Raw genomic sequence first — 23,116 nt, 5'->3', positions numbered from 1 at the left:
TGCAGGAGAAACGTTTCCGAGCGATTGATCAGTTCTGGAAGTCTAGAGCGGAGCTGCGGAGGATAGCAGCCTGACTACGATCAGAGAATACAGGGTTTCGTAATTAGTGGCTTTCTCGCTCATCAGCACGGGGGGTTTCTGCAATCTTTCGGACAAGCGTTGCACGCTTCCATCGAATGTGAACAGTATATGCTACAGTTGATTGCCTCTACAAATGCTTGTAATGTAATCGTACACAGCCAACTCTTTTGGCCGCAGACTTTTGCTCCTCTTCCAACTCCTGCGCCCGATGGCTCCCATGCTGTCGCCAATGGCCTGAAACCCGATGCCGGGCGGTGGACGATGCTCTTCTGCGTGCGAGTTCTGTCCTCGTCCAAGCTTTCGCCGGCTCAGACCTGATCAAAGCCTCACGAAAGGGCTACTAACCGCGTTCCTTTTTCTCCCCTCAACCTCTTCAGCCCTCTAGTGCAAGCTGGCCCTCATGGCCTCCGACTTCGCCTGCTCAGGCACGCGCTGCTCCACGCGGTACCAGTCGATCGTGTCCCACCAGTCGGCGAGGTACTTGCGCTTGCCGGTCAAGCCGAAGTCGTAGATGTACGAGTGCTCCCAGGTGCTGACGCACAGGACGGGGACGGCGGCGGTGCCGCCGGGCGGGATCTTGGCCGCCTTGCGGGCGGCGGCGCTGGAGCGGCCGAAGGCGCCGACGGAGTTTTGGTAGGCGCTGTAGGACTCGGGCGTGTGGTTGTTGGCGTCGATGCGCTGCTCGCGGTGGCCGGCCTCGGGGAAGGGCGTGCCGGCGGCGTAGGTGGTCAGGATGCGGTAGCCGCCCTTCTCGCGGCCGGGGATGTTGGGCAAGTAGACGAGCCAGACGTAGCCCGGGCCGAACATGGAGGCCGCGGTGTCGAGCATGGTGGTGCGCAGGGTGTCGATTGAGCCGAAGGAGCCGATCAGCCCGTTCTCGATGTTCTTGTAGCGGTTGAGCGGTTGCGGGTTGGGCGCCATGCCCTGGTAGAAGAAGTGGTTGTTCCACGCCGAGCTGGCGTGGTTGAAGACGGAGGCGTTCTGCGGGTCGCGCGCGTACTTGAGCACCAAGTTCTTGATGTCCTCCTTCTCGTCAGGCTCGCCGGCCAGTAACTCGTCGAGCTTCTGCAGCATCATTTCTTGGTACGTGATCCATCCAAGCTGGTAGCCCGTCGTGCTGAACAGACCGGCCACACCATCCTTTGCAAATGACTCTGCGTGTGTAAGCTCGGGCAGCGGACGCTGGTTCCCGTCGTTTCGGCGGGCAGTGCGGGAGAATGCTCGGTGTTGTATTTGCTGTGAGATGGAGGCGCGGGTCTAGAAAGGTTCTGGTGTCAGTAAATGTTTCTCGCGACTGTCGCAAAGAATATGTACGTACGTATGAAGGGCGAGCCCATTGCTTGGCAAAAGCGCCCAATGGGCGTGCTATTCTTCTGGTGTTCATGGTGGATGTGTGCAGGGCAGTAATAAACCTCGTCTACGTTCCTGTGTCGCCCAGCAAATCCCCCATCGCGATACAGAACCCCCGAAGACGCCGCCGCCTGGCGGTAATTTTGAGCACGGCTGCACACTTCAGTCCATGAATGCTGCTTCTGGCTGTCATGGCTCTCCGACCAACCACACCTCACTTCTCACCTAGACGTCGACTTGCTGAAACACGGCGGCTAACCTCGTCTCATGCTGCTCCGTCTGCACTGTCTTCAAAGCTGCTACGATGTCAGGCATTCTCGCGAGTCGATATAGCGCACGACGCGATGAGGTCACGCGCTTTGCTACAGCGCTTGCAGCAGCCTGTCCATCGCGATGCGTGCCCGACATTACAGACGACGTGGGCCTCGTCTACGGTCGCCCAAACTGGTAGGGAAATAGAGTCATTCCATGTTTCCTCTAGATCTCGCACCTTGCCATCCACCGTGCCTGTCTCAAATCTCTTCTTTGTTTGTCTTGAGCAGATGTGCGACGGTCTCACTGCAATCTTCAAGGACTGTATCCTGCGTATCCATTCAATCATTCAACAACGCTGCGTAACACCACACGACATATCATGGCGCTCGTTTCCATGAACGCGGTCATCTTTCTACTTTCCCAATTCCAATCTTCGAAAGCAACGTCAACCAGGCCATCTACATCACACCTCACCCAGAGAGCATCCTCCATGTGCGGCAACAACGTCGACTTGCACCAGTGCGGTACGCCTTCCCCGGATGACTTTTGCTGTCCAGCATCTGCGACGTGCTTGCAGCTTGAGTCAACTGGCTTGGTCGTTCTTTGCTGCCCTGCTGGTCAGGACTGCAAGTTCGTGTCGCCTATTAACTGCGATCAGACGGCCCAGAACGCAACAATATCCCCTACGAATCAGCTTCATTCGGATCCGACCATTCCTCTTGAGCAATGCGGAGATTCATGCTGTCCTGTTGGGGCGATTTGTCATAGCGGAGTGTGCGAAATTAAAACCGCAGCGCCTGTTACATCGACAAAACCAGCATTGACGAGCTCCGCGTCAAGAGCAACTCCCACAAGCGAGGCATCAGCGACGAGCTCTGCGACAACTTCCCCAGCCTCAAGCGCCCCGAATACCTCTGATTCGATCGATGGGATACCGATCAATGATGGAGTCCAGCGGCAGTCTTCAAATGATTTCTCTGGCACAAGTTTTGTCGCTGGCTTTCTTCCAGGAATATTGCTCGGCATCACAGCTTTTGCGCTCCTTATGTGGTGCCTCAGTCGACGAAAGAGAAGACGTTACGATTTCGACAGCGAAAAGCACTTCTCCACCGCCGACCAACTCACCAGCCTAAGCGCCGACCCAGACCGACCACCAATGCACACTCGTTCAATATCCGAACCAGTCTCTGATCCGTCAAGCACACACCGAACAGACTTTGTCCGTGGGACCCCATCGCCTCCCCGCCCGATCGACCCTTTAAACAGCAACGCAGGCTACACGGCCACGATATCAGGCCCAGCAACACCATCTCGCACACAAAAACCTCGCACCTTCCTCTCCCGCTCCTCCATCTTCCAAACACCCCCAACGCCCCTCCCAACCCACTTCCCACCACACCTCAAGCGCGGCACCCTCACGCACGCCTACACCATCGCCCCGATCCGCGCCCTGCGCTCAAAGAAATCGTCCCACTCGCTCAGACGCGAAAGGGATGCAGCCGCAACAGCAGCACCTCCCAGCCAACCCCATCCCACCACGCAGCCCAGCACGACGACAGAAACAATCCAAGTCCTGCTACCGCGCGCCAAGCAGCAAACCCACACGCCCGACCAGCGCAAAGCGCCTCCGCCTATCCACCTCACCTCGCCTTCGACCTGGGACACGTCTCGGTCCTCGCCGCTCTATCCGGAGCCGATTCGCTCGCACCACACGCCCACGCGCGTGCCAATCGCGCAAGCCAGGCGTGGAGAGCCGGCTGCGCGAGCGTACGAGCAAGGTCTGTTTGCGGGGCGGATAGGAGATGATGATGGCAAGCGGATGACGACGTTTAGCGGGTTCATGGAGCGGGCTGGGGTTAGAGCTGGTCAGGAGGGTAGTGGAGGAGGCGGAGGAGGGAGGCGGGTGTGAATTTGAAGCAAGAAGGTGAAGTAGAGAAGTTTTCGATTTAGTTATATGTCCATGATTCATTCGTCCACCGGGCAAGGTCCCCACGCGCGCAGACATATGCTATACATTATACAATGCATTCTATCCTCGCAAGCCGAAACCACATATCATTCCTAGATCCAAGCCTCCCAACCATCACGTCGCCCTCTGCACCTTCGCATACAACCTCGCATACCGCCCCCGAACACTAACCGGCAACCTCCCCAGCACCTCGCGCGCCCTCGCCGGCTCGAACTCCAGATCCTCCTTCTGCAGCACCTCCGCAATGTAGCTCACGACCGTCGACAGCGCCAGCGGCGGCTCCCGGCGCAGCAGCGCCGCGGTCTCCTGCAGCGCAAACCCCTGGTGGTGCCAGACGTGGTAGGCGCGCAGGTGCGGCTGCGAGACTTGCAGGTTGTAGGCCGCGGGCAGCTGCGCCTGCCAGGTCGTGGCCCAGGTTTGGGCCGCGAGGGCTTCGGGCGTGGGGAGGGCGGGTGTTGTGCGGGGGTGGGAGGGCGGCGGCTCGAGGGGGTCGGAGGGCAGGCTGTAGTCGGAGTCGAGGTCGGAGGAGTCGGAGGAGGCGAGAGTGGGGAGGGTCGGGTAGGTGATTTCGGGCAGGGGGTCGCCTGCTGCGGCGGACTGGGAGTCGAGGGAGGGGTCTTCGGGGGCATCGTAGTAGTCTTCTTCGCTGTCGGGTTCTTCTTCGAGGGCGGCGGTGGGCTCGGGCTCTTCGGCTGGGTCTTCTTCTGGTTCGGGGACGACCTTTGTCTTTTTCGCTTTTGGTGGCACGACGATGCCCGCGCCTAGAGTGATGGGCAAACGCAGTTCTTGGAACGCGGGTCTGGGAGGTTTCGAGGGCATGGCCCTCCTCGACTTCTCCAGCTCGTGGAATAGGCGAAGACCAGCGTAGGCGTCAGACACGGCGTAGTCGATTTGCTCATTATCTAGGCGCTTGGACCACGAGCTGGTGCGGACGCTGCCCTTCGAGAGCGGCAGGTGAAGGACCTCCTTGACCTGTTCCGCCAGCGCGACGAGCGTCCTGTTAACCTTGCCAGGGCTTTTCTCGCCGTACTTGACCAGACGAAACAAGTGGCTGAGCTCGATGTTGCCTCTCATCTCGACGCCGAAGCAATTCTTCATCCTTGTCGCGTCACCGCCGATGTTGACACCAACCTTGAGGATGCTTGGGTCTTCAAGGAACGCGCGCAGAGCCGGTGGTAGAAGGTCTTCGGCTGAATCGCCACCACGGAACACAGCGAGGTGGAAAAGAGCAACTTTGCCTTCGGCTGCGATCTGCATCAGAGACACGCAGCGTTTCGGGCTGTCGACGCCCGGCCTCGAACTCTTCTCCCACTCCAGATCGAAGCCTACGACCTTTTCGTCGAGGAACTTCGCAATTTGAGCTTCTGTTTGTTCGTATGTCGTGCAGTAATGTCGCGTCGGAGCTTCCCCGGCGGCATTACGGTACATGTTGTATTTCCAGAATTGGGAGGTCGAATTCCTCGAGGCCATGAAAGCAGCCCTTTTGACACTAGCAGGCATGTCATAGAGGAGGGCGATTTCCTCATCCGGCTCTGGAACCATGTCTGCAACGACGTTGTTGGAAGAAGTCGAAACGTTTGTTGTTCCCGGGGAAATAGAAGATGCGGGCGCCTGCATTGAATTCTTGGCGTTATCGTCAGTAAAGGTGCCGCTCATTGCATCAGTGCTAGCATCACATGCACCATCATTGACGGTGCGATCAGATGATAACTGAGGATTCACCCCGTTAGGATCAGTTGCGCCGGTCAGGCCATCGCCCTGTTCACCCGAACCAGGAGCGGATTCTTGCTTACTCAGGATATCATGCTCCGCTGATGAGGAGAAAGACGACCAAACGTCAGCCGGGTCTGTGGGGGCCTCGCCCTCTCGAAACGAAGGTGAACCCCAAGAGCGGCCTTCCTGCGTATTCCAACGCGCATAGAAATCCTGAGGTGCGTGCTTGGGCGCCGTCGAGGTGAAATTCAAACGCCTAAAGCCTGGATTTCTCGTCTCGCTCCTCGACGATGACTGCGTATCGACTGTGGACTGCGGCTGCTTCGCGCTCTCAGATGCTTCGGATGGGGAAACCATGTCGACCAATATTCGCGCGGCACCGCCGGGCTGAGTCTCGGTGTCTGTTGCCTCCTTTGGCGGGCTCATTCTCCCATCCTGCGCCGAAACTGAACCAAAAGCATCCCTGGTCTTCTCTTCCTTTTGCGTGCTTCCGGCACGGATTTCCTCACTGGGGGCATTCGGCGAAGATTCCATCGAGTCGTCTCTGTTGGTGCGATCAAGCGTTTGGCGGGCTCCTGCTGATGGCTTGCTAGTTGAGGTGTGTCGAGAAAGGTTGCCCAGTCTCTGCTGAATCTCTCTTCTGATCGCTGTGCTTCTCCTAATCTGGCCTTGATATCTCGCCCGTTGCTTTGCACCTCTACACGCGCGTAATTTTGAAGCCGCACGGCGTATGTTCAGCTCTTGCCAGTCCAAACTGAGCATCGCCCTCTCGCGTTTGTACCTGGCTCTAGTGTCATCGTCGAGCTTGTTCTTGTCCGACAGCATGCTATCCAGCTGTGCCGACCGCTCACGAATACCCTCCAAACGCTTCTCTTCCAACGGCGTAAGGGTTTCATTCTGTGCAGGCAGTGGCTTCATCCTATTCTCCTTCGGTCTGGGATCTGGAGCTGATGGGAGACGTCGAGACTTCATTGTTTTGGCGGCAGATCGCACTGACTTCTGCAGCCCGAGAAGCTTCGTCCTCTCCGAATCCAGCTCTTCCAGAGCGTCTTCTTTCCTTTCGTCAATGACCTTATCCAGCTTCTCTTCTTCAGCCCCGTGTTGATTGAGAAGCTGCTGAATGAACGCCCTCTTTCTGATATCTGCTTCGAGCTTTTCGAGTCCGACGCGGAAACCTCGAACCATTTCCCGATTGAATCTATTGGCAAGCCTGAAGCCTGGTGGCTTCGAGCTTTTGGAGCTCGTTCCTTCATCCCGCTCGTTGAGTAGATTTTCGAATTCCTCCCTTAAATCAATGGTGCCCATGAATACGGCTTTGTGAGCAAAGTCTTCAAGCTTCAGCGTCTCGTATATCTGAATTTTGCGGTCCAAGTACGCGAGGTTCATTGAGCTCCTTATCGCTCCATATTCGGCAGAAAGGGCTGTTCTCTGTTTTGCCAATTCTTCGCGCAATGTGTTATTGCTAGCAACTTCCATCTGCCGGCTGATTTCAGAATACTGTGCAAGGGTGCGATCCTTGACACTTTTCAAAGCATTTATGCTTGCAGGGAAAAGAGCTGCGCCCAACACTACACCAGCAGATTGAATGTCGGTGTATCGAGTTTGGTACGTCTGAAGGCGAGACATGTGCGCTTCATTCTTCAGGCGCGAATCTGTTGCCGAAAGGTGTTTGCGAAACTCTTTGACCTGGCTCGCGAGACGCTTCAAGCCAAGAGCCCGCGTTTTCGAAGAGTCCAACAATCCTTTGTCGCCAGACGCTGGCTCAGACACTTGATCAGTCTTCTCCTCGGCGAAACTCTTCTGCTCCAGCAGGATTTGCACTTCTCTCAACTCCTTGTCGAAAGCGAAACCTTCGTCGTGAACATGACTGAACAGGTTTCTGTAAGCGACGTAGTCTGATCGGTGCACCTTGCGCTCTCCCAAGAGTTCGAGCTCCTTCATCCTTTCGTTAATTCTTCGTTGAGCATCGCTTTCTTGCCTTCTCACTTCAACGCTCACGCTGTTCAAGTCGCGGTAGCGACTTTCCGCATCCGCGTCGAAATCTTTGCGCGCGCGTTCGACCTCGGCCAACGCTTCCCTTTTCAAAGCTTGAATAAGACTTCTGATTGATGCCAGCCTATTATCGAGCTTGTTTTCTCGTTCCAACACTTCTTGCTCGAGTTCTTTCCGCATGTTTGGCCGTTCCTGAATGGCCTTCTCAACCGCACTAGACATCTCCATATGCTGGGCCTCTAGATCGCGCATCCTGGCCTGCAAGGTACGCTGTGTTTCTTCCTCGCCAGCCTGTCTGCCTTCTTTGAACGCCCATGTTTTGCTGGCTTCCAAAAATTGCTGAGCCTCTTTCATTTGCGCTTCGACCTCGCTTCTGATCTGTTTGAGCTGCGCCTCGTATTCAGCATTTGCTTGTTGCATTTCCGCCCTCAACGTCGTCTTGTCACCTTCGAGTCGCTTTTCCAACTCTCGGTATCCATCTTCAAGGTATTTGATCTCCCCTTCCAATTGATCGATCCTTGATTTCCGACTTGACAGTTCTTTCTCCATCTGCTCTTGCTTGGTACCCCTAGCCAACGCAGCAGGCGAGGGAGCCATTGGTCGTTCAAGCGACGGCAGCCCAGCGCCAAAGGTCGGGCTGGGAGTCGAAGCAGGATGTTGCGTGTCCTTGTGCTCTTGAGATCTCGGAGGAATGGGCGAACGCGTCGGTCGCATTGCATAGCCTCTGCGCTGGTCTAAGCTCCCCGCGAAGGCAATGCCGCGCTTCGAAGTCCAAGTGTAATTTCTCGCGGGTGTTTCCTTCCGACTGAAGACAAGCCCGCGAGACTCGTCCCATCGGCGGTCAAGAGGGCGTCGTGATGGCAAGCGCTCGCCTTCGTGGAGCTCCTCGCGGGCGACATCCTGCTCTGTTGGGGTTGCATTCTCGCTTTGCGCGTCACTTTGGCGGAAAGTGGGAATATATCTAGCGATGCTAAGGTTCGTGGCTCGTGCTACTGCGTCGCTGCATGTTGGGCGCAGGTATGACATGCCTCACAGCTTCGGCGTGATGCTGCTGAGAGCAGCGATGGATGTAGAGAGAACGAGAGCAGAAAACAAAACGCCGCTCGAAGCAATGGCAACTTTTGGGAGTGATTGACGACAATTGCCCCAAGTTCCCGAGGATAGAGTTCGGCCCTAGGTGGTAAAGCAGCGGCTGGCGCCGAAGCAGCCGCGGAATTGAGCCGCCGTCCAGAGTCAAGCGAGCCTTGGAGCGTCGAGGCGACTCGTAGAATCGCGGGCACGGAACATCAGTACAACAGCAAGCAATCGAACAAGATGGCGTCTCAGTTGATGCCGCTGGAGCTGATCGATCGATGCATCGGCTCGCGGATGCGTGTCATCATGAAGGGTGATAAGGGTGCGAATTGACTGGAAGTGAAGGGATGGGAACGAGGCTAACATCAAGGCGCAGAGTTCAGTGGCACCCTGCTCGGTTTCGACGATTTTGTCAGTATGTGACAACCAAGGCTCTCCCATGCTTGCGAATGTAGTGCTAACAATCCATCAGACATGGTGCTGGAAGATGTCACGGAATAGTACGCCACGCCTTCGCTGAACTGAAGCCTACAAACCAAACCTGACTTGCAACACAGCGACTACACCGGCGCGACATCAAATCTCCCCAAGATTCTGCTCAACGGCAACAACATTTGCATGGCAAGTTACATTAACGCTGAGGCTAGACTACTCTTGCTGACTTTGACCGCAGTTGATCCCTGGTGGCATGCCCGAAGGCGACTCATGAACGGCGATGCGCGATATGACTCCGAAGATATTCCTGCTACGACCAACGTCTTCCCACTTGCTGTGCAAGCCATTTCAATGCGCCAAACATCCACAAAACAGCCACCCTACCAATCTGACCGACCCGCGTCCAATTGCGCGAGAGCTCGCATTCGCGAAACGCCGGCGTGTCGGAGCGATTATTCAGCTTGATGTTTGTGCAACCCCGCAAACCTCAGCTGAGTTTGCATACTTGAGCATTACCATAACCCTATCACGAGCTATGCAAAAAACTACACGTCTCCCAACATTGATCTCTCTCTCAGATTGTCGCGAGCCGGTGGCGTGTCCGCCGACACAGCCCGACTTGTAGGCAACCAAGTAGTATAAGTATTCTCATCGTTCCTGTCCATCTCGATCGTACCACAGCTCACAGCACCATTCTCTGCTCACTCCAAACCACATTTCATTCCCCAGAAACAGACCAGACCACCTTATCTACCCACACACACCGACCCAACGCGCCTCCAACTACAATGTCCACCACCCCCAAAAGACTCGCCTTCTTCGGCGCGACCGGCGATACAGCCGGGCACGCCCTCGCCGCCGCCCTGCGCGCCAACCACCCGTGCACCGCCCTCGCCCGCAACGCCAGCAAACTGCAAGACTCGCTCGCCTCAAAGGGCATCGACGCGGCAACCCAATCCCGGCTCCTAACCATAACACAAGGCGACATCCGCGACCCCTCCGCCGTGCAGCAGACTCTCACGCCCACGCCCGACACCATCATCAGCGGCATGGGCGCCACGTCCATCTACCTGTCGCCCAACCCGCTCGCGCCCATCGCAATGCACGACGCGAGCATCTGCACGGACGCGACGCGCGCGATCCTCGCCGCCGTCTCGGCCTCCACGGAAGGGAGCAAGAAAAAGCCCCTCCTCATCGTCGTCTCGACGACGGGCATTCCTTCCCCCGGCTGCCCGCGCGACGTCCCGCTGCTCTATCTCCCGCTGTACAAATGGTTGCTGCACGCGCCGCACGCGGACAAGGCGGTGATGGAGACGGAGCTGCGGAAGGAGGTGAGTGAGAGTGGGGAGAAGAGGGTGCGGGGCGTCGTGGATGTGAAGGCGACGCTGCTGACGAGTGGGGCGGGGATCGGGTGGGAGAAGGTGCGGTTCGGGAGCGAGAGGAAGCCGGCGCTGGGGTGGACGGTTGCGAGGAAGGATGTGGGGGAGTGGGTTTTTGAGAGGGTTGTGCGGTTGGGGGAGTTGGGAGGGGGTGGGTGGGAGTGTGTGACTATTACGAATTAGGTGGGTTGGGAGGATTTGGTTCGTTCGTTCGTCCTCGTGGGTTACTTGGACCACAGCACATGGAGTGTTTGGAGTTTTTGCCGGTTACTAATCAAGCAGGTTGAGAGGATTGGCTTGGTTTTGTCGTTCTCGTGGGAGATTTGGTCTTCAGCACATGGAGTGATTGGAGTGTGATTTTCCTGTTTTGACCACCGCTATGAAGGCTATCTAATACAAACATTTTCTACACTCCCCCCATCCTCCCCCCACACTACGCCGCCCATTACCGCCTCCTCCAAACCCCCTACTGCTTCTTCTTCCCCCCGCCCTCCTTCCCCTCCTTCCCCCTCTTCTTCTCGTCCCTCGCCCGATCCATCGCCTCGATCTCCTCCTCCTCCTTCCGCTGCGCATACCACTGCCCCGCCTGCAGCACCAGCACACCAACCAACACCAGCGCAAGAATCGTATTACTCGCCGCCATGACCCTCAAACTATCCTCGCGGCCAATAAACCCCCCCTCCTCGCCCTCCATCGCCTTCGCAACCAGCGTCTCGCCCTCCTGCAGCACCTTGCCCCCGTACGCGCCGGCCGTCACAGTCCGCAGCCCCTTGACGATGTTCGCCGCGTAGACCGCCACGCCGCACATGTACAGCGCCAGGCTGGCGCCGTCGAACAGCATGTTGGCCTCGGACGGCTTGTACAGCTTCATGATGAAGCCCAGCAGGCCGGTGCCGATGACGATGTGCAGGACGCGCGAGATCAGGGCCGGCGACGCGTGCAGGAACTTGAGGTGCGCTTCTTGCAGGTCGAAGAAGGGCGCGCGCGGGCTGGAGGCGGGGTCCGCGAGGGGCGAGAGGGGGGGTGTCGACCAGAGGACGTTGTAGTCGTAGGGGAACATGGCGAAGAGGATGCCGAGGAAGAAGCAGGTTGCTGGGAGGAGGGTTAGTCGGGGACTTGGAAGCGGGAGTGGTGGTTTGGGGGAGGACGAACGGCCGACGATGAGGAAGGTCGCGAAGGGCGCGACGCCGCGGAGGGCCATTTTTGGTGGGTGGGCTGAGGTAGCCAGAGAAAGTGTGAGGCACGTTGAGAAATGTTGCGGCGTGTTCTGGTGTGGGCTGTAAAGGTGTCGCGGCGCGAGACAGCTGGCTTTAAGAGCGCGATAGCTGGGTCAGTGAAGACGTAGGCGGAGGTGTCAGCAAAGCTGTGGTCGGGCCAATCGTTGCTGATAACGAGTGGAGCTGAGCGACTGGGGGTGGGGCTGCCTGATTGAGAGCCTCGATTTGTGCCGTTCTAGAACATCGACGTGAGGTGATGCGACGTGAGTTTCGCAGTCTGTGTCAGTATTGAGGGATGCTCATTGGTGAACGGTACATTGTCTGGATCTAGTTCGATCGGATCAGTCACTCTTGGTTGCGTGTGTTGGACATCAGTTAGACGCAGCCGGGCCCTGCGGTTCATTCTGTGTTGTTAGGGTTAGGGTTGGGGCAATGGCTTTCTTCATGCACCTCGACATCTCCCAGCGTGCTGTCAATTGATGAACGATTGAGCTTCTGTACGACTATTCTTGCTAGAGGGTGATATTTACACGCGTTGAAAGGTGAGTCCAGTAAGTCCCGTCGGCCGACGGCGGGAACTCTCGCTCGTCGATGGATTCCCTGAGAACACAACATCCACTTTGGACTATACTGGCTCAAGGCTTCCCAAGACAAGTAAAGTCCAAGAGTATCAAAGAATACAGTAGGACAGACAAACACTGAAATCAATATTGATATACGTCAATCCTGCATCAAGCACCCAAAACAGCGACATCACTGTAATACTCCTCAGTCCCGCATGTACTCTAACAACCTGTGCATCGCACCAGGCACCGTGCCACCACGATCGCGCGATCAGCACGCATCAACTACCCAAGACCCCGGCAGCACCTTCAGGTACCTCACACATCTCACACCCCAAACACTCAGCATCGCGCATCGTCCCTGCGCACCCTCCATTTAGCAAAGTTCAAACCCACATCCTCCCCCATGCACCCTCTCATCTCGCCTGCATCTCATCGAAACACCACGCTACCGGCCTTACGCCCCTACCTGCCTGTAATACTGTGGCTACCTGGCCACCTAGCATATAATTAACCAAGCCCCCCCGCCCATCCTCGCTACCGCAAAACCAAACCACACCCTCCCTGCCCCTCCCGCACAGACTCGCGCACACCTCAGGCGGGCTCTCGAGAAAAAAAGCCCATCAGCAACACCCACACCCACACCCAAGCCACACCACCCCCCCCCCCCCCGCCCGGCCCCGGGCCCGAACGCAGGCACAGCGCAGCGCGCGAAATGTCACGGTCTCCGAGGGCGTGGACGCCGGGTTTCGGTGGACAGTAAGTAGTGTGGAGCAGCAGCAGCAGCAGCAGCAGCAGCACGACCTCGAGCTCGGGTTGCCTAGGTTGGTTGCTGCGCTCGCGTGCGTGCGTAGGGCTATTCGGAAGGGCGGCCGGGCGCGCGCTGTCAGGGCATCTGGGTCTAAGGGTGCAGTAGGTGGTGTGGGTGGGGCTAGTGTGTACAGTAGTGCTCGGGCGGGTCAGCCGAGGGCGAGGCGAGCGAGGCGAGGCGATTGGGTAGGTATCTTATGGGAGGGGAGGAGGGAGGGGAGCTCCGGGCTGGCTGGCTGGCGTTGGCGGATGCGGTTGGCTAATGGGATAGTGAGTGAGTGGTGCTGCGACGACCACACGCTGGCTTGGGAGCGGGCGGTGGTGTGGTGTGGGTGGGCTCGCGAGACTACTGGTGCTAACTAACTGTGTGGTGGTCTCTCTTCTGCGCCCAAAACTACCACCACCACTACTACCTTACTAGTGCCTGTGGAGGCGCCTTTCGGCGAGCCGCAGTCGGGCTGGGCTGGCACCGAGTCCGCGTTCTGGGCGTTGCGCGCGCCGCTTGTGGCCCGCTGGGCTGCCATGCTCACCACACCTGCCTCTGCGCGCGTCCCGGGGTTGGGGTTATGACAGGTTGCGTTTGTGCTGCGTCGGGGTAATCGTGATGTTGGTTGTGCGACGCGGGCGGGAGGGAGGAAGGGAGGGAGGAAGGGAAGGGAGGAAGGGAAGGGAGGGGTGGATTGATAGATGGACGGAGGGGGCCCGGCCTGTTGCTCATTTTATCTCGCGATTCACGGCTCGCTTGGATGCGGTGGAAAGTGAAGGGTGGGGTGCGTTGTGGTGCTGCACGCGTGTGCGTGTACTGTGCGCGTGTGCCTGGTTGCTCTGCCGTTGCTCCTGGACACGACCGGAGGCAAGGGCTTGGCGTGGCTGTGGGAGCGGTCTGCGATGCTGTTCCTGAGTAGCGAGAGTTGGTAGCCTACAGGTAGCCTACAGGTAGGTAGGTACCTAGGAGGATGTGATGGAGGCAGGCAGGTTGGTGGTGGGGCGGCAGAGCAGCCGGAGGGCGATCGTGGGCGGTGCACGCCCTGGCGCGGGCCCCGCTTGCGTGCAGCTGGCGACGCCAGCCATCGCCGCATTCCTGCGTGCGATCGACGGCGTCTGTTGGAGCTGCTGCCAGCGCCGCCTCTGCCACTGCGAGGTCCTCGTGCGTGTGCACCGCGCCAACCGCGAACTACTGCTGACGGACCGCTGCGAGTCGACTGTCGGGTTGCCGTCTTTGGGGCCTGGTATTTCCCTGACGCATCACCATCACATACAGTACGCCTGCCCATCCTCCCCTCCTCGCTCTCACATCCCCCCCTCCCCCCCGCTCGCTACACGGCAGCACGTCAACCCGCGCGTGTCTCAGACAGCAGCCCGCACACCAGCACAGCACGCCAACGCCCGCACCAGCACAGCACGCCAACTCCCGCCAGCGCAGGCCAGCAGCGCCACCGGACTCGCGCGCAGTGCCGACTGGACGGTGGATGGCCTCATACTTTACCGAGAACCTGGGACGCATGCGCTGCTAAAATCCATCCCGCCTGCCCTTACGCACCGATCGCTGCTGACCTGCCCCGGCCTCAACTGACCTCAACTGCTGCCACCCGCCCGCCTCGCCGCCGTCTGCCAACGCTGTCTCACCCTCCGACTCGCCCGCCGGCCACTGCCTCTGCCCGTCGAGCCTGTCTGCGCGCGCCGCCTGCCATTGCTGCCAACCGCTCTGCCACCGCCGCCGACTGCCTCTGAACCACCTGCACCCTCGTATCTCGCCGTCTGCACCCTCGTATCTCGCCGTCTGCACCCACCCTCCCTCGCCGCCACCGGCCTCCCCGGCGCATCCACGGTTCGCGCAAGACACCACCTGCCCCGTCCCTCCGACGACATGCAAGCGCCGCAAATCCAATCGTCGCCCGCCCAGTTCTACCACGCCCATCCTCCGTCGCAACCTCACCCGGCTTATTCCAACGGCACGCCCTACAAGCAGGAACCGCAGTTCGGCGTGGACAGCCAGAACTCCAGCCCGAACATGTACCCTTACCACCAGCAACCGCAGTCGCAGCAGCAACATCCCCAGCAACACCAGCAGCCACAGCAGCATCACCAACATCCTGCCTACCCAGGCATGCAGGCTTCCGTACCGCCGCCGCGCATGCCTCCGCCTGGTCAATCTGGCATGCTGCCTCCCTTACACACCGGCATGCCTGCTCCCACACTGCCTGCCCTGCCTGGCGCCCAGGCAATGCCCTCCGGCATGCCTCAGCAGCAAATGTACGGCGCGCCACCTTCAGGCATGCCTCAAGCGATCAAATCGGACCAGCCCAAGCAATGGTCCTTCAGCGGCGTCAAGGGTGACTACCGATATACGCTGCGAGTTGAGCAGCAGCCGCAGAGAGCTCGCATGTGTGGTTTCGGCGACAAAGACAGGAGGCCCATTACGCCTCCTCCGTGCGTGCGATTGGTCATCACTCACAAGGACACCGGCCAGGAAGTGAGCCCCAATGACACGGAGGGCTCGTTCTTCATCCTGCAAGTCGATCTCTGGGACAAGGCCGGAGAGCGCGAGGTCAACATAGTCCGTGCCTCATCTGCCTCGCCCGCCGTTAGCATCAGCACTGCGACCACGACTTCATACCCTCCTCCGCAAGAGCGCACGGTCATGAACCCCTACGGCCAGCCAATGCAAGTATTCTACCAACCAGAGACCGGCCAGCCCTACTACGACTCCCACGGCCAACCAGGCTACCCGCAATCCATGTACATGCCACAATACCCGCAGCCCGTTGTCCAGCCGCAGACGAACGCAATGTACACGCGCAACCTCATCGGCAGCCTGACCGTCAACGCATCTCTCCTGGAAGACACGGAGAAAAAGCTCGGCTTCTGGTTCGTCCTGCAGGACCTGTCCGTGCGCACCGAAGGCTGGTTCAGGTGAGCTCCCCACATTCTCCTCCCTCTCTAACTAAAGCACATCTAACCCCCTCCCCCAGACTCAAGATGAACTTCATCGACGTCGGCGACCCCACCGGCGGCGCCGGCCTCAACCGCAGCAAGTGCCCCGTCCTCGCCTGGTCCTACTCCGAGCCCTTCCAGGTCTACTCCGCCAAGAAGTTCCCCGGCGTCATCGAGACCACGCCTCTCAGCAGGGTCTTCGCGTCGCAGGGCATCAAGATCCCGATTCGGAAGGACGGCAAGCCGGAGAAGAACGAGGACGACGACGAGGCTGATTAGCGGTGTGCAGCGTCGTCTGATCATGATCAGGAGGAGAAGAGCGAGGGCGAGGACGAAGTCGATGTCGATTAGCGGTGTGCAACGTTCAGGTCGTTCGACTAGGTCGCGGGTCATAATCTGGAAAGCGATTTGGAGCTCGCGCGGCGCTGGAGTTGGGCGCGAGCGGCGAATGCGCGCTTACTGCTGTGATCAATCGCTGCTGCGGCCCGCGATGATCCCATCCCACACGGCACGCAGTCGAGGAGCCTGCTTCGGCCAGTCAAACAGCGACCAGCATCCAACCAATAGTAAAAACCTACATCACAAAACCGCCGCTCACGACCAGCCTCAGCAGCGCCTCATCGCTCGAACGCCACACCAACCACCCTCTGACCAGACAACCTAACCCCGCTCACCAGCGCCCAAAGATACCTCCCGAGCTCTCCGCGGCGATCCCAAACCGCCTCCTCTTCGATATAAATCGCTCCTCTGTCTTCTGTCCCAAACGTGCGCCCGGCGTTTTCGACACGCCGTCTGTCTCTCTGTCTTCAAACATGGGTTTCAACGGGACCAACCAGGCTTTTTTTGCTTCCCTCGCGAGGATTTTGTTAGAATGGTAGACAGAAGAGACGGGGCGGGTTCGGGTTGGGGTGTTACATTGTCGGATTGGCCTTTGGGTTTTGGCTTTTGGCTTTTAGGGGGAAAGGTGCGCCGTTTGTTTGTTTGTTTGTTTGTTTGTCGGTCGGGTTGGTTGGATACATTTGGGAGATATTTGTACGTGTACGATACGATACCGATACGATACCGATGCGATAGGATAGGATAGGATGTTTTATGCGATACACTGTCTGGTTGTGCGTTTTGCGTGTGTGAGTGCTTGAGAGAGTTGGGGGTGTTGGTTTCGCATACGATTTCCTTGCATACGTACATGTACGTGCGTGTTTGTTGTAGACTGGACCGGGACACTTTGATGAATCGACGGAGCTTCTGTCTTTTGTGTGTTTGGAGGCAGTTGAGGTGAGGCAGTGTAGGAACACCATGTTCGAGGCTTTGTTTAAGGTAGCCTTGAATCTTCAGAGCCGATTGCTCAGTTCTGTGTGATTCTTACCATTCGGTCAAGGCGTCCTTGTCATAAAACCACCCCACCCAACCGACAACACGACCCCGGACCCACCCCAGCAAGCCCAGCTCGGAGCTCGCGCAGCTCGCGCAGCCAGCCAGCCTAAACAGGCAACACCACCACCAAGCAGCAAGCAGCAACCTCACGCCGTCGCCACCGCCCACCCAACCAACAGACCAGCTCTCCAAAACACTCGAAAAAAAAAAAAGACCTCCCGCCCCCCAAATCGTACCCAAACCATGTCAAACCCCCAGCAATAACCCTCCCCAACTCCACCAACAACCCCACCAAAAAATGTCCGCCCACCTCCAACGCCTCATCCAAACCTCCACCCTCCCCCTCCAAATCACCCTCTCCCCCGCCGCCTCCCGCTCCTACACCTCCACGCCCCCCTACCTAACCCACTTCCCGCGCCTCTCCCACCTGCCCCTCCTCCTCCCGCGCCTGCACGCCTTCTTCGCGCCCCACCTCATCGACCCCGCGCTCGCGCGCGACTCCGAAGCCTGGTTTGAATATCAGGGCGTCGTGCTGAAGTGGGGGTGGGCGGTGGGGTTGTTGTTCGATTTGCACGGCGCGGCCGCAGCCGGAGTCGGAGGGGAGGGGACGGAGGGGTTCCAGGGGGCGTGGGAGCTGACGCTGCACTATGGGGATTTCCCCGAGGAGAGGCTGGTGAGGCTCGACGACGGCGGCAGGGTCGTGTGGGATATGTTCGTGAACGCGGTGAAGGAGGCGGATTTCGTGCGGAACGGGAGCGCGAGGGCGGTGATGGGGCTGAGTTTGGGGGATTCGGAGGCGTTGTGGAGGGGGGTGAGGGAGCGTATGTTCTTTTTGTTTTTGAGAATTCATTCTTTTCGAGGGGTGGGAGGATGTCAGAGCTGACGGATGCGCAGATGATTGGGACCTCTTCAACAGCGTCAACGCCAAACTCCTCGCCCCGCCGGGCCTGACGGTCAAACACGTGCCGATCAAGTTCTACCTGCCCGCCGCCGCGTCGACGGCGTCGACGTCCCAGACTCTCCCTGAAGGCAGCGAACCCCAGCCAGGCCACATCCGCGTCGTGCAGGCCCTCGTGCCGCTTCAAATGCCTTCTAAACAGCCGCAGACGCTGGGCACGGCACTCAACTCGGTTCTTCCAGGCATCTTCCCCAGCAGACGTGCGCCGCTGCTCGCTCAGCCGGTGCTGCATGGCGCTGTGGTGCCGATGGGAGCGAATCTGGGCGAGCTGGGCCGCGTGGCGGGGTTCGCGGATGGGTTTTTGCATGTTGTTGTTGCGATGTTGGGGTGATTGGGTTTTCGATCTTTTGAACGAAACCCCTCACAGGCGATGGCGGTCGAGGGCCTATGACATGTGCAATCAGTCCGTAATCGCTCAGCCAAGACGTGCAAGCATTACACATTCGGGATACACTATACGGATTACATCGCCCTTCGGTGTAACTGACTCACTCACTCACACTCGGGCCAAAGCGCTCCCTCTGGTCCAATGGGTCCGCTGGCAACACCCTGCCTGAAACATTGGACTGCGACTGCTATTTATTCTCGCTGCGGAGCGTTGAAATCATAACTGAACTTGACCCATCCAAAAGACAATGTAGACTGCACTGACCCTCATCCGCCGCCGTCAGGCCAGCGGTCTCCATCCACGGTCGCAACAGAACTTTCGTAGCACCAGGCTTGATACATCGGGCTGCGCTCGGTGATTCGTTGCCGCTCGGATTCGCAATTCTCTGACGACTCTGATCTCCTTTGCAAACGGCTCCCGGAATATTCTCTTGCAGCACCTGGCCGCACGACCAGTCTCGGCTGCATGTAGGCTGCCGCCAGTACAGGGACGGAGCTTTCCTTGTGCGAAGACATGATACAAATGACGCGCCTGGTTCTTCTCATCTTGTCCTGGGCATGGAACACTTTCTTCCTTCCGATTAGGTCCACTCGGCCTGGTTGTGTGCCACGACACTTTAAGATCCACGGTGAGGCGTTTGGCGGTTTCGGTGTGGCAGGATGTGCGCCCAAACGGATATTATATCGCCCCACGGACAATCTCCGCAAATCGATGATGATTGGAAACGCTGCGACTCGAGCTGCTGAATCACGCACTCGATCGAGATCGCGGACTTCCGACGCATTCGGTCACGGGCCTGCATGCATGCGTGTGCGTGCGACCCATCACCAATCTGAGCTGGCATGTAGAATGCCATTTCCCAGCCACATTAGCAGGGCTTCCACTCACCCCTCGCCGCCTGCAGGCCGCAAAACCCCGCCGGCAGCGGCGGCAGGAAGTAGGGCCAGTTACCGAAGACCAGGCGTACGATTGAAAATGATCTCGACTGGTACCATACGGTGAGCAGTGAGCACGGAAGCGCCTTGCAGTCTGTCCTGAGCAGAGCCTCCGCTGGTCCCGCTGGCATGATATTGAAACGCAACCAGTGTCAAGGTCGAGAAGAGATGCTACACATACAAACGATGCCACTTCTTTCATTACTGAGGGACAGCGAGTAGTTCGACATTCAAGCCACACTTGATACTAGACCAAGCCTCCTCGCCAAGCTTTCCGAATGGACAACTAGGGAGCTTGCAAGACCATCCATTCTCTACCGGCAACACGGATGCTTACGTTCTGGACATGCACAGTAAAACGCCCTCTGTTCAGCAAATGTGCATCTTCATCTCGCTAGTCATCTCCATAAGCTTCGGCTTTCCCGTGTTCGGCTGTTTGTTGCCCGGCAGCGGAATGGGCTCGCCATCGCCCCAATCTGCCACTGGAATGTGACCCATCAACAACGCTCACGCCGCGAACAGAGGTCGGTATAAGTCTCGGTAGCCTACGGAAATGGGTTCAACCATCCCACACTCCTTTGCCCACTGCTTTCGGCGGATCTTCACTCGTTCGATCCTCGAGGCTGTCTTTTTCCTACGGATTTCTTGCGCCCAAACTTTCTCATTACCAGCGCGATTCTACTTCTGCGATACGCGAGAGTATCACCTAATTTACCTTCGCCATGAAATACAGGTTCGCTGTAGCGGCGATCGCTATCAGCGGTGCGTCTGCGCAGTTGGTACCGTACCCCGATCCGGAGTCATCCTCGACCCCGCCATCACCGCCGCCCTACACTACACCGGAATCATCACCGCCTGTCTCTTCCGTCAGCAGCTCAACTCCGGCGTCGTATGTCACCGTCACATACAGCGACTGCCCTAGCCAGTCGATTGAGACTCTGATCACTGTGACCAATGGCGTCACTGTAACTTACTGCCCTGAATGTCACCACACTCCGGGCCCATCACACACCACGGTTTACACTACGGTGTATCAATCGCTCTGCTCAACTGGCTTGGTGCCGGCGACCTACACGGTCACAGAGGAGTGTGCCGAGGAGACGCCTACCTGGGCAGCCACGAAGGAACACCATGTGCCCCCCGGATTCACTGTCACTGTCAAGGAATGCGACGTCTGCGACAAGACCCCCATTCCTGTCACCATCACAGAGCCCTGCCACGATGGCTGTGGAAAGCCAACGCCCCCTCCTGCTCCCACTGGCGGAGCATCTCAACGTAAGCTCGCCGATACACGAGAAAGCAGTAAACATATGCTAACATTGATGTATTAGCACCCTCTGGCGGCAATGGTAGCAACATGCCCGCTGGAACTTCTGGAAGCGGGTCATCGCCTCCTGCTGGCGGAAATGGAGTAGCCAACCGTCCTCCGGCGTCACCGGAAGACGAGCACTGCCCGGGCCCGCAATGCAGCCACCCTGCTGGAGGCCCCACGCCCGGCGGTACACCACCTTACCCGACCAAAGGTGGCGACGACAGCTGCCCTGGTGGAGCGCACTGCCCTCACGGTACCGGCGCACCTTCGCCTGGCAACTCATCCACTCCTCAACGCTACACGGGTGGAGCGGCCGGCTCATCTTTCGGCCTTATCTCTTCGATCTCCATGGCTGTCATCGTCGCGGCCCTTGCCTTCGCACTCTAATTCAATAATGGATGATAATTACAGGCATTCAAAACAGGTTAGCCAATCAGAACTTCTGATCACAGTACCCAGCCACTGACTTGCTTTAGGAGTTCGGACGGTGTTCTTTGTTGCTTCACAAGATGCATGTTCTTTCCTCGTTCATGCTCTGACGTATACAGTCAGATTTCTTCCTTCCATAGCATGCCATAGCATCTCAATGGTACTATCAAAGACAAAACCCGCTTCACCGGTCCGGATAAAGATCCACTGCACAAGGCTATTGTGAGACTTCCTCGCAACAAAGACTTCTTTGTCATCGTGAAACTTGACGTTTAGTCAAAGGCTAGGATATAAGGCCCATTGTGAAGCTCAGTCCCCCGATCTTCCTCTCCTCCAGACCACAACTTTCATTGTTCAACAAACTTCTACTTCCGGCTGACAAGGTCTCAATCATTCAATCACCAGCAGGTAAGTACCAACCAACCATGCCCACCTTCGCGGACTGCAAGACGTCCTCGCAGATATTCCACGAGAAGCAGTGTGAGTACTACGGCGTCAAGGGTGGCCAGGAGCCCCCGATGAACGACAACAGTGACAGCAACGGCCGCGTGCCCAACCGCAAGCCCGTTGGCTCCGCGCCCAAGAACAACCACAACGGTGCGTATGCCCGTGTCCCTGCCCGCAAGCCGGTCGCTGGTAGCAGCAAGAACGCCGCTGCCGCTAACAAGGCAGACCTGAACAAGCCGCTCCCTCACATTGAAGATGGTGCGTATGCCCAGATTCCCACCCGCAAGCCGGCTGGTGGTAGCAGCAAGAAGGCTGCTGTCGCTAACAAGCCAGACCTCAATAAGCCGCTGCCTCGCATCCCTAGGGATGAGACTCTGCCATTCATCAGCCGCGATGCCGAAGGCAAGTTCGACCTTCGCACGAGGACCCACACCGGCGCCGCTCCCCATTGTCCCATCATTGAACCGGAATGCCCCCTCCTATCAGAATGCACCCCCCAAGGCCCCGCCACCGAATCCAGGCCCGGCTCCTCCAGCGGCTGGAGCTTCAAGAGCCTGACGAGCCGCAACGGCTCCCGCCGCAGCAGCATCGCGGAAGCCGCGAAGCACGCAGGTAAGTGGGCGAAGAACAAGGCCGAGATCCTGGCGATGACCAAGGCAGAGCGCGAAACCTTCATCGAGGAGACCAAGAAGGCCCACAGCCGCGAGGTCGAGGCCGCCCGCCAGCAAAACCCCTCCTCCCGCCCTTTACACCAGCAGCAGGCCCTCGCCGAGAAGCAGCACATCCTCGCCACCGGCAACCCCCTGCCCGACGGCCTCTACACCACCGCATACCAGTCCGCTCTCCAGGACCGCAGGGCCCAGGAGCAGACGCCAGAGTTCCGGCGCAGGAAGCACGCCGCGGCCTGCGCCGCGGCCGCTCTCGAAGGTAAGCCGCGCCCCAGGACTCCCCCCGACGCCATGTGGGCGCCGCCCTCGAACTCGCTGAACAGCTTCGAGCGCCAGCAGGCGCTGGACAGCATGGGGCTGAACGCGCAGCTGGACGAGAAGCAGGAGTTCGGGCTGGGCGACCGCTTCGCCCTGCAGTTGAGCAAGGCGCTCGACGGCATGAAGCGCGAACGCAGGAACTCTGATGGCTCTGACATGGACTTTGGCATGACTGACTCTGCGCCTCTAGGTGCCATGTATGTCTGCGGCGGCGTGCCCGGGCACAACTTTGGCAAGGGCTGCTCGCTGCCGTTTAGCACGTTCCTCAAGGATGGCTTGTGCGACGCGTGCTACAGGACTTCGAAGTTTCAGTATAGACAGCAGGAGTCTTTCATAGGTAAGTGAGATGAGGCTGCTCGGTGATGGATGGGTTCTGGAAGCTCATCAAGCCATCGCTTTTGAGTCAAGGTAATGTATGATACGGTATGAATGAATGGGCTGGTCCCAAAAAGAAACACAATACTCCTCTTTCTAACATTTTGCAAGTGCTGATGCCTGAAATTGACGTGGCTAAC

General features: G+C 58.3%; 8 protein-coding genes across 8 annotated transcripts; 5 read left to right on the top strand and 3 right to left on the bottom strand.

Moving 5' to 3' along the window:
• Positions 1–103: 103 nt before the first annotated feature.
• WHR41_02950 (mitochondrial 37S ribosomal protein mS42) lies at positions 104–1,535 on the bottom strand. Its single transcript, XM_069371556.1, has 2 exons — positions 1,400–1,535; positions 104–1,338 (listed from the first exon to the last, which is right to left on the bottom strand). Exons 1-2 carry the CDS (start codon positions 1,463–1,465, stop codon positions 463–465), a joined length of 942 nt encoding a protein of 313 aa, XP_069231555.1. The 5' UTR covers positions 1,466–1,535; the 3' UTR covers positions 104–462.
• Positions 1,536–3,769: 2,234 nt separating this feature from the next.
• WHR41_02949 (uncharacterized protein) lies at positions 3,770–8,074 on the bottom strand (the record flags this gene model as incomplete). Its single annotated transcript, XM_069371555.1, has 1 exon — positions 3,770–8,074. One exon carries the CDS (start codon positions 8,072–8,074, stop codon positions 3,770–3,772), a length of 4,305 nt encoding a protein of 1,434 aa, XP_069231349.1.
• A 550-nt stretch (positions 8,075–8,624) lies between these two features.
• On the top strand, positions 8,625–9,392 carry lsm5 (U6 snRNA-associated Sm-like protein LSm5). Its single transcript, XM_069371554.1, has 5 exons — positions 8,625–8,756; positions 8,811–8,849; positions 8,907–8,934; positions 8,992–9,055; positions 9,108–9,392. Exons 1-5 carry the CDS (start codon positions 8,675–8,677, stop codon positions 9,141–9,143), a joined length of 249 nt encoding a protein of 82 aa, XP_069231350.1. The 5' UTR covers positions 8,625–8,674; the 3' UTR covers positions 9,144–9,392.
• A 265-nt stretch (positions 9,393–9,657) lies between these two features.
• WHR41_02947 (uncharacterized protein) lies at positions 9,658–10,431 on the top strand (the record flags this gene model as incomplete). The annotated part of the gene is made up of 1 exon (XM_069371553.1): positions 9,658–10,431. One exon carries the CDS (start codon positions 9,658–9,660, stop codon positions 10,429–10,431), a length of 774 nt encoding a protein of 257 aa, XP_069231661.1.
• A 283-nt stretch (positions 10,432–10,714) lies between these two features.
• Positions 10,715–11,594, bottom strand: WHR41_02946 (uncharacterized protein; the record flags this gene model as incomplete). Its single annotated transcript, XM_069371552.1, has 2 exons — positions 11,401–11,594; positions 10,715–11,340 (listed from the first exon to the last, which is right to left on the bottom strand). Exons 1-2 carry the CDS (start codon positions 11,447–11,449, stop codon positions 10,715–10,717), a joined length of 675 nt encoding a protein of 224 aa, XP_069231662.1. The 5' UTR covers positions 11,450–11,594.
• Positions 11,595–14,570: 2,976 nt separating this feature from the next.
• On the top strand, positions 14,571–16,887 carry WHR41_02945 (uncharacterized protein). Its single transcript, XM_069371551.1, has 2 exons — positions 14,571–15,751; positions 15,811–16,887. The coding sequence occupies exons 1-2, from the start codon at positions 14,706–14,708 to the stop codon at positions 16,049–16,051; spliced, it is 1,287 nt and encodes a 428-aa protein (XP_069231659.1). The 5' UTR covers positions 14,571–14,705; the 3' UTR covers positions 16,052–16,887.
• Positions 16,888–17,444: 557 nt separating this feature from the next.
• On the top strand, positions 17,445–18,435 carry WHR41_02944 (uncharacterized protein; the record flags this gene model as incomplete). The annotated part of the gene is made up of 2 exons (XM_069371550.1): positions 17,445–17,967; positions 18,041–18,435. The coding sequence occupies 2 exons, from the start codon at positions 17,445–17,447 to the stop codon at positions 18,433–18,435; spliced, it is 918 nt and encodes a 305-aa protein (XP_069231660.1).
• Positions 18,436–20,149: 1,714 nt separating this feature from the next.
• WHR41_02943 (uncharacterized protein) lies at positions 20,150–21,346 on the top strand (the record flags this gene model as incomplete). The annotated part of the gene is made up of 3 exons (XM_069371549.1): positions 20,150–20,702; positions 20,759–21,163; positions 21,216–21,346. 2 exons carry the CDS (start codon positions 20,150–20,152, stop codon positions 21,124–21,126), a joined length of 921 nt encoding a protein of 306 aa, XP_069231658.1. The 3' UTR covers positions 21,127–21,163; positions 21,216–21,346.
• Positions 21,347–23,116: the final 1,770 nt, after the last annotated feature.

Source organism: Cladosporium halotolerans (assembly GCF_011745625.1).
Source record: "Cladosporium halotolerans strain TM138-S3 chromosome Unknown Sca7, whole genome shotgun sequence".
Taxonomy (NCBI): domain Eukaryota; kingdom Fungi; phylum Ascomycota; class Dothideomycetes; order Cladosporiales; family Cladosporiaceae; genus Cladosporium; species Cladosporium halotolerans.
The sequence above is the reverse complement of the archived record's forward strand: the minus strand, read 5'-3'. Positions and strand labels throughout refer to the sequence as shown.

What these genes read in the sequence shown, in the direction of transcription:
- lsm5 (XM_069371554.1), top strand. Translation starts at nt 8,675, where the DNA reads ATGGCGTCTCAGTTGATGCCGCTGGAGCTGATCGATCGATGCATCGGC. An exon ending in CGGTTTCGACGATTTTGTCA is followed by an intron (nt 8,850 to 8,906) that starts GTATGTGACAAC and finishes ACAATCCATCAG; the next exon opens with ACATGGTGCTGGAAGATGTC. An exon ending in ACGGCAACAACATTTGCATG is followed by an intron (nt 9,056 to 9,107) that starts GCAAGTTACATT and finishes CTTTGACCGCAG; the next exon opens with TTGATCCCTGGTGGCATGCC.
- WHR41_02945 (XM_069371551.1), top strand. Translation starts at nt 14,706, where the DNA reads ATGCAAGCGCCGCAAATCCAATCGTCGCCCGCCCAGTTCTACCACGCC. An exon ending in CGCACCGAAGGCTGGTTCAG is followed by an intron (nt 15,752 to 15,810) that starts GTGAGCTCCCCA and finishes CCCCTCCCCCAG; the next exon opens with ACTCAAGATGAACTTCATCG.
- WHR41_02950 (XM_069371556.1), bottom strand. Translation starts at nt 1,465, where the DNA reads ATGAACACCAGAAGAATAGCACGCCCATTGGGCGCTTTTGCCAAGCAA. An exon ending in AATGGGCTCGCCCTTCATAC is followed by an intron (nt 1,339 to 1,399) that starts GTACGTACATAT and finishes GAACCTTTCTAG; the next exon opens with ACCCGCGCCTCCATCTCACA.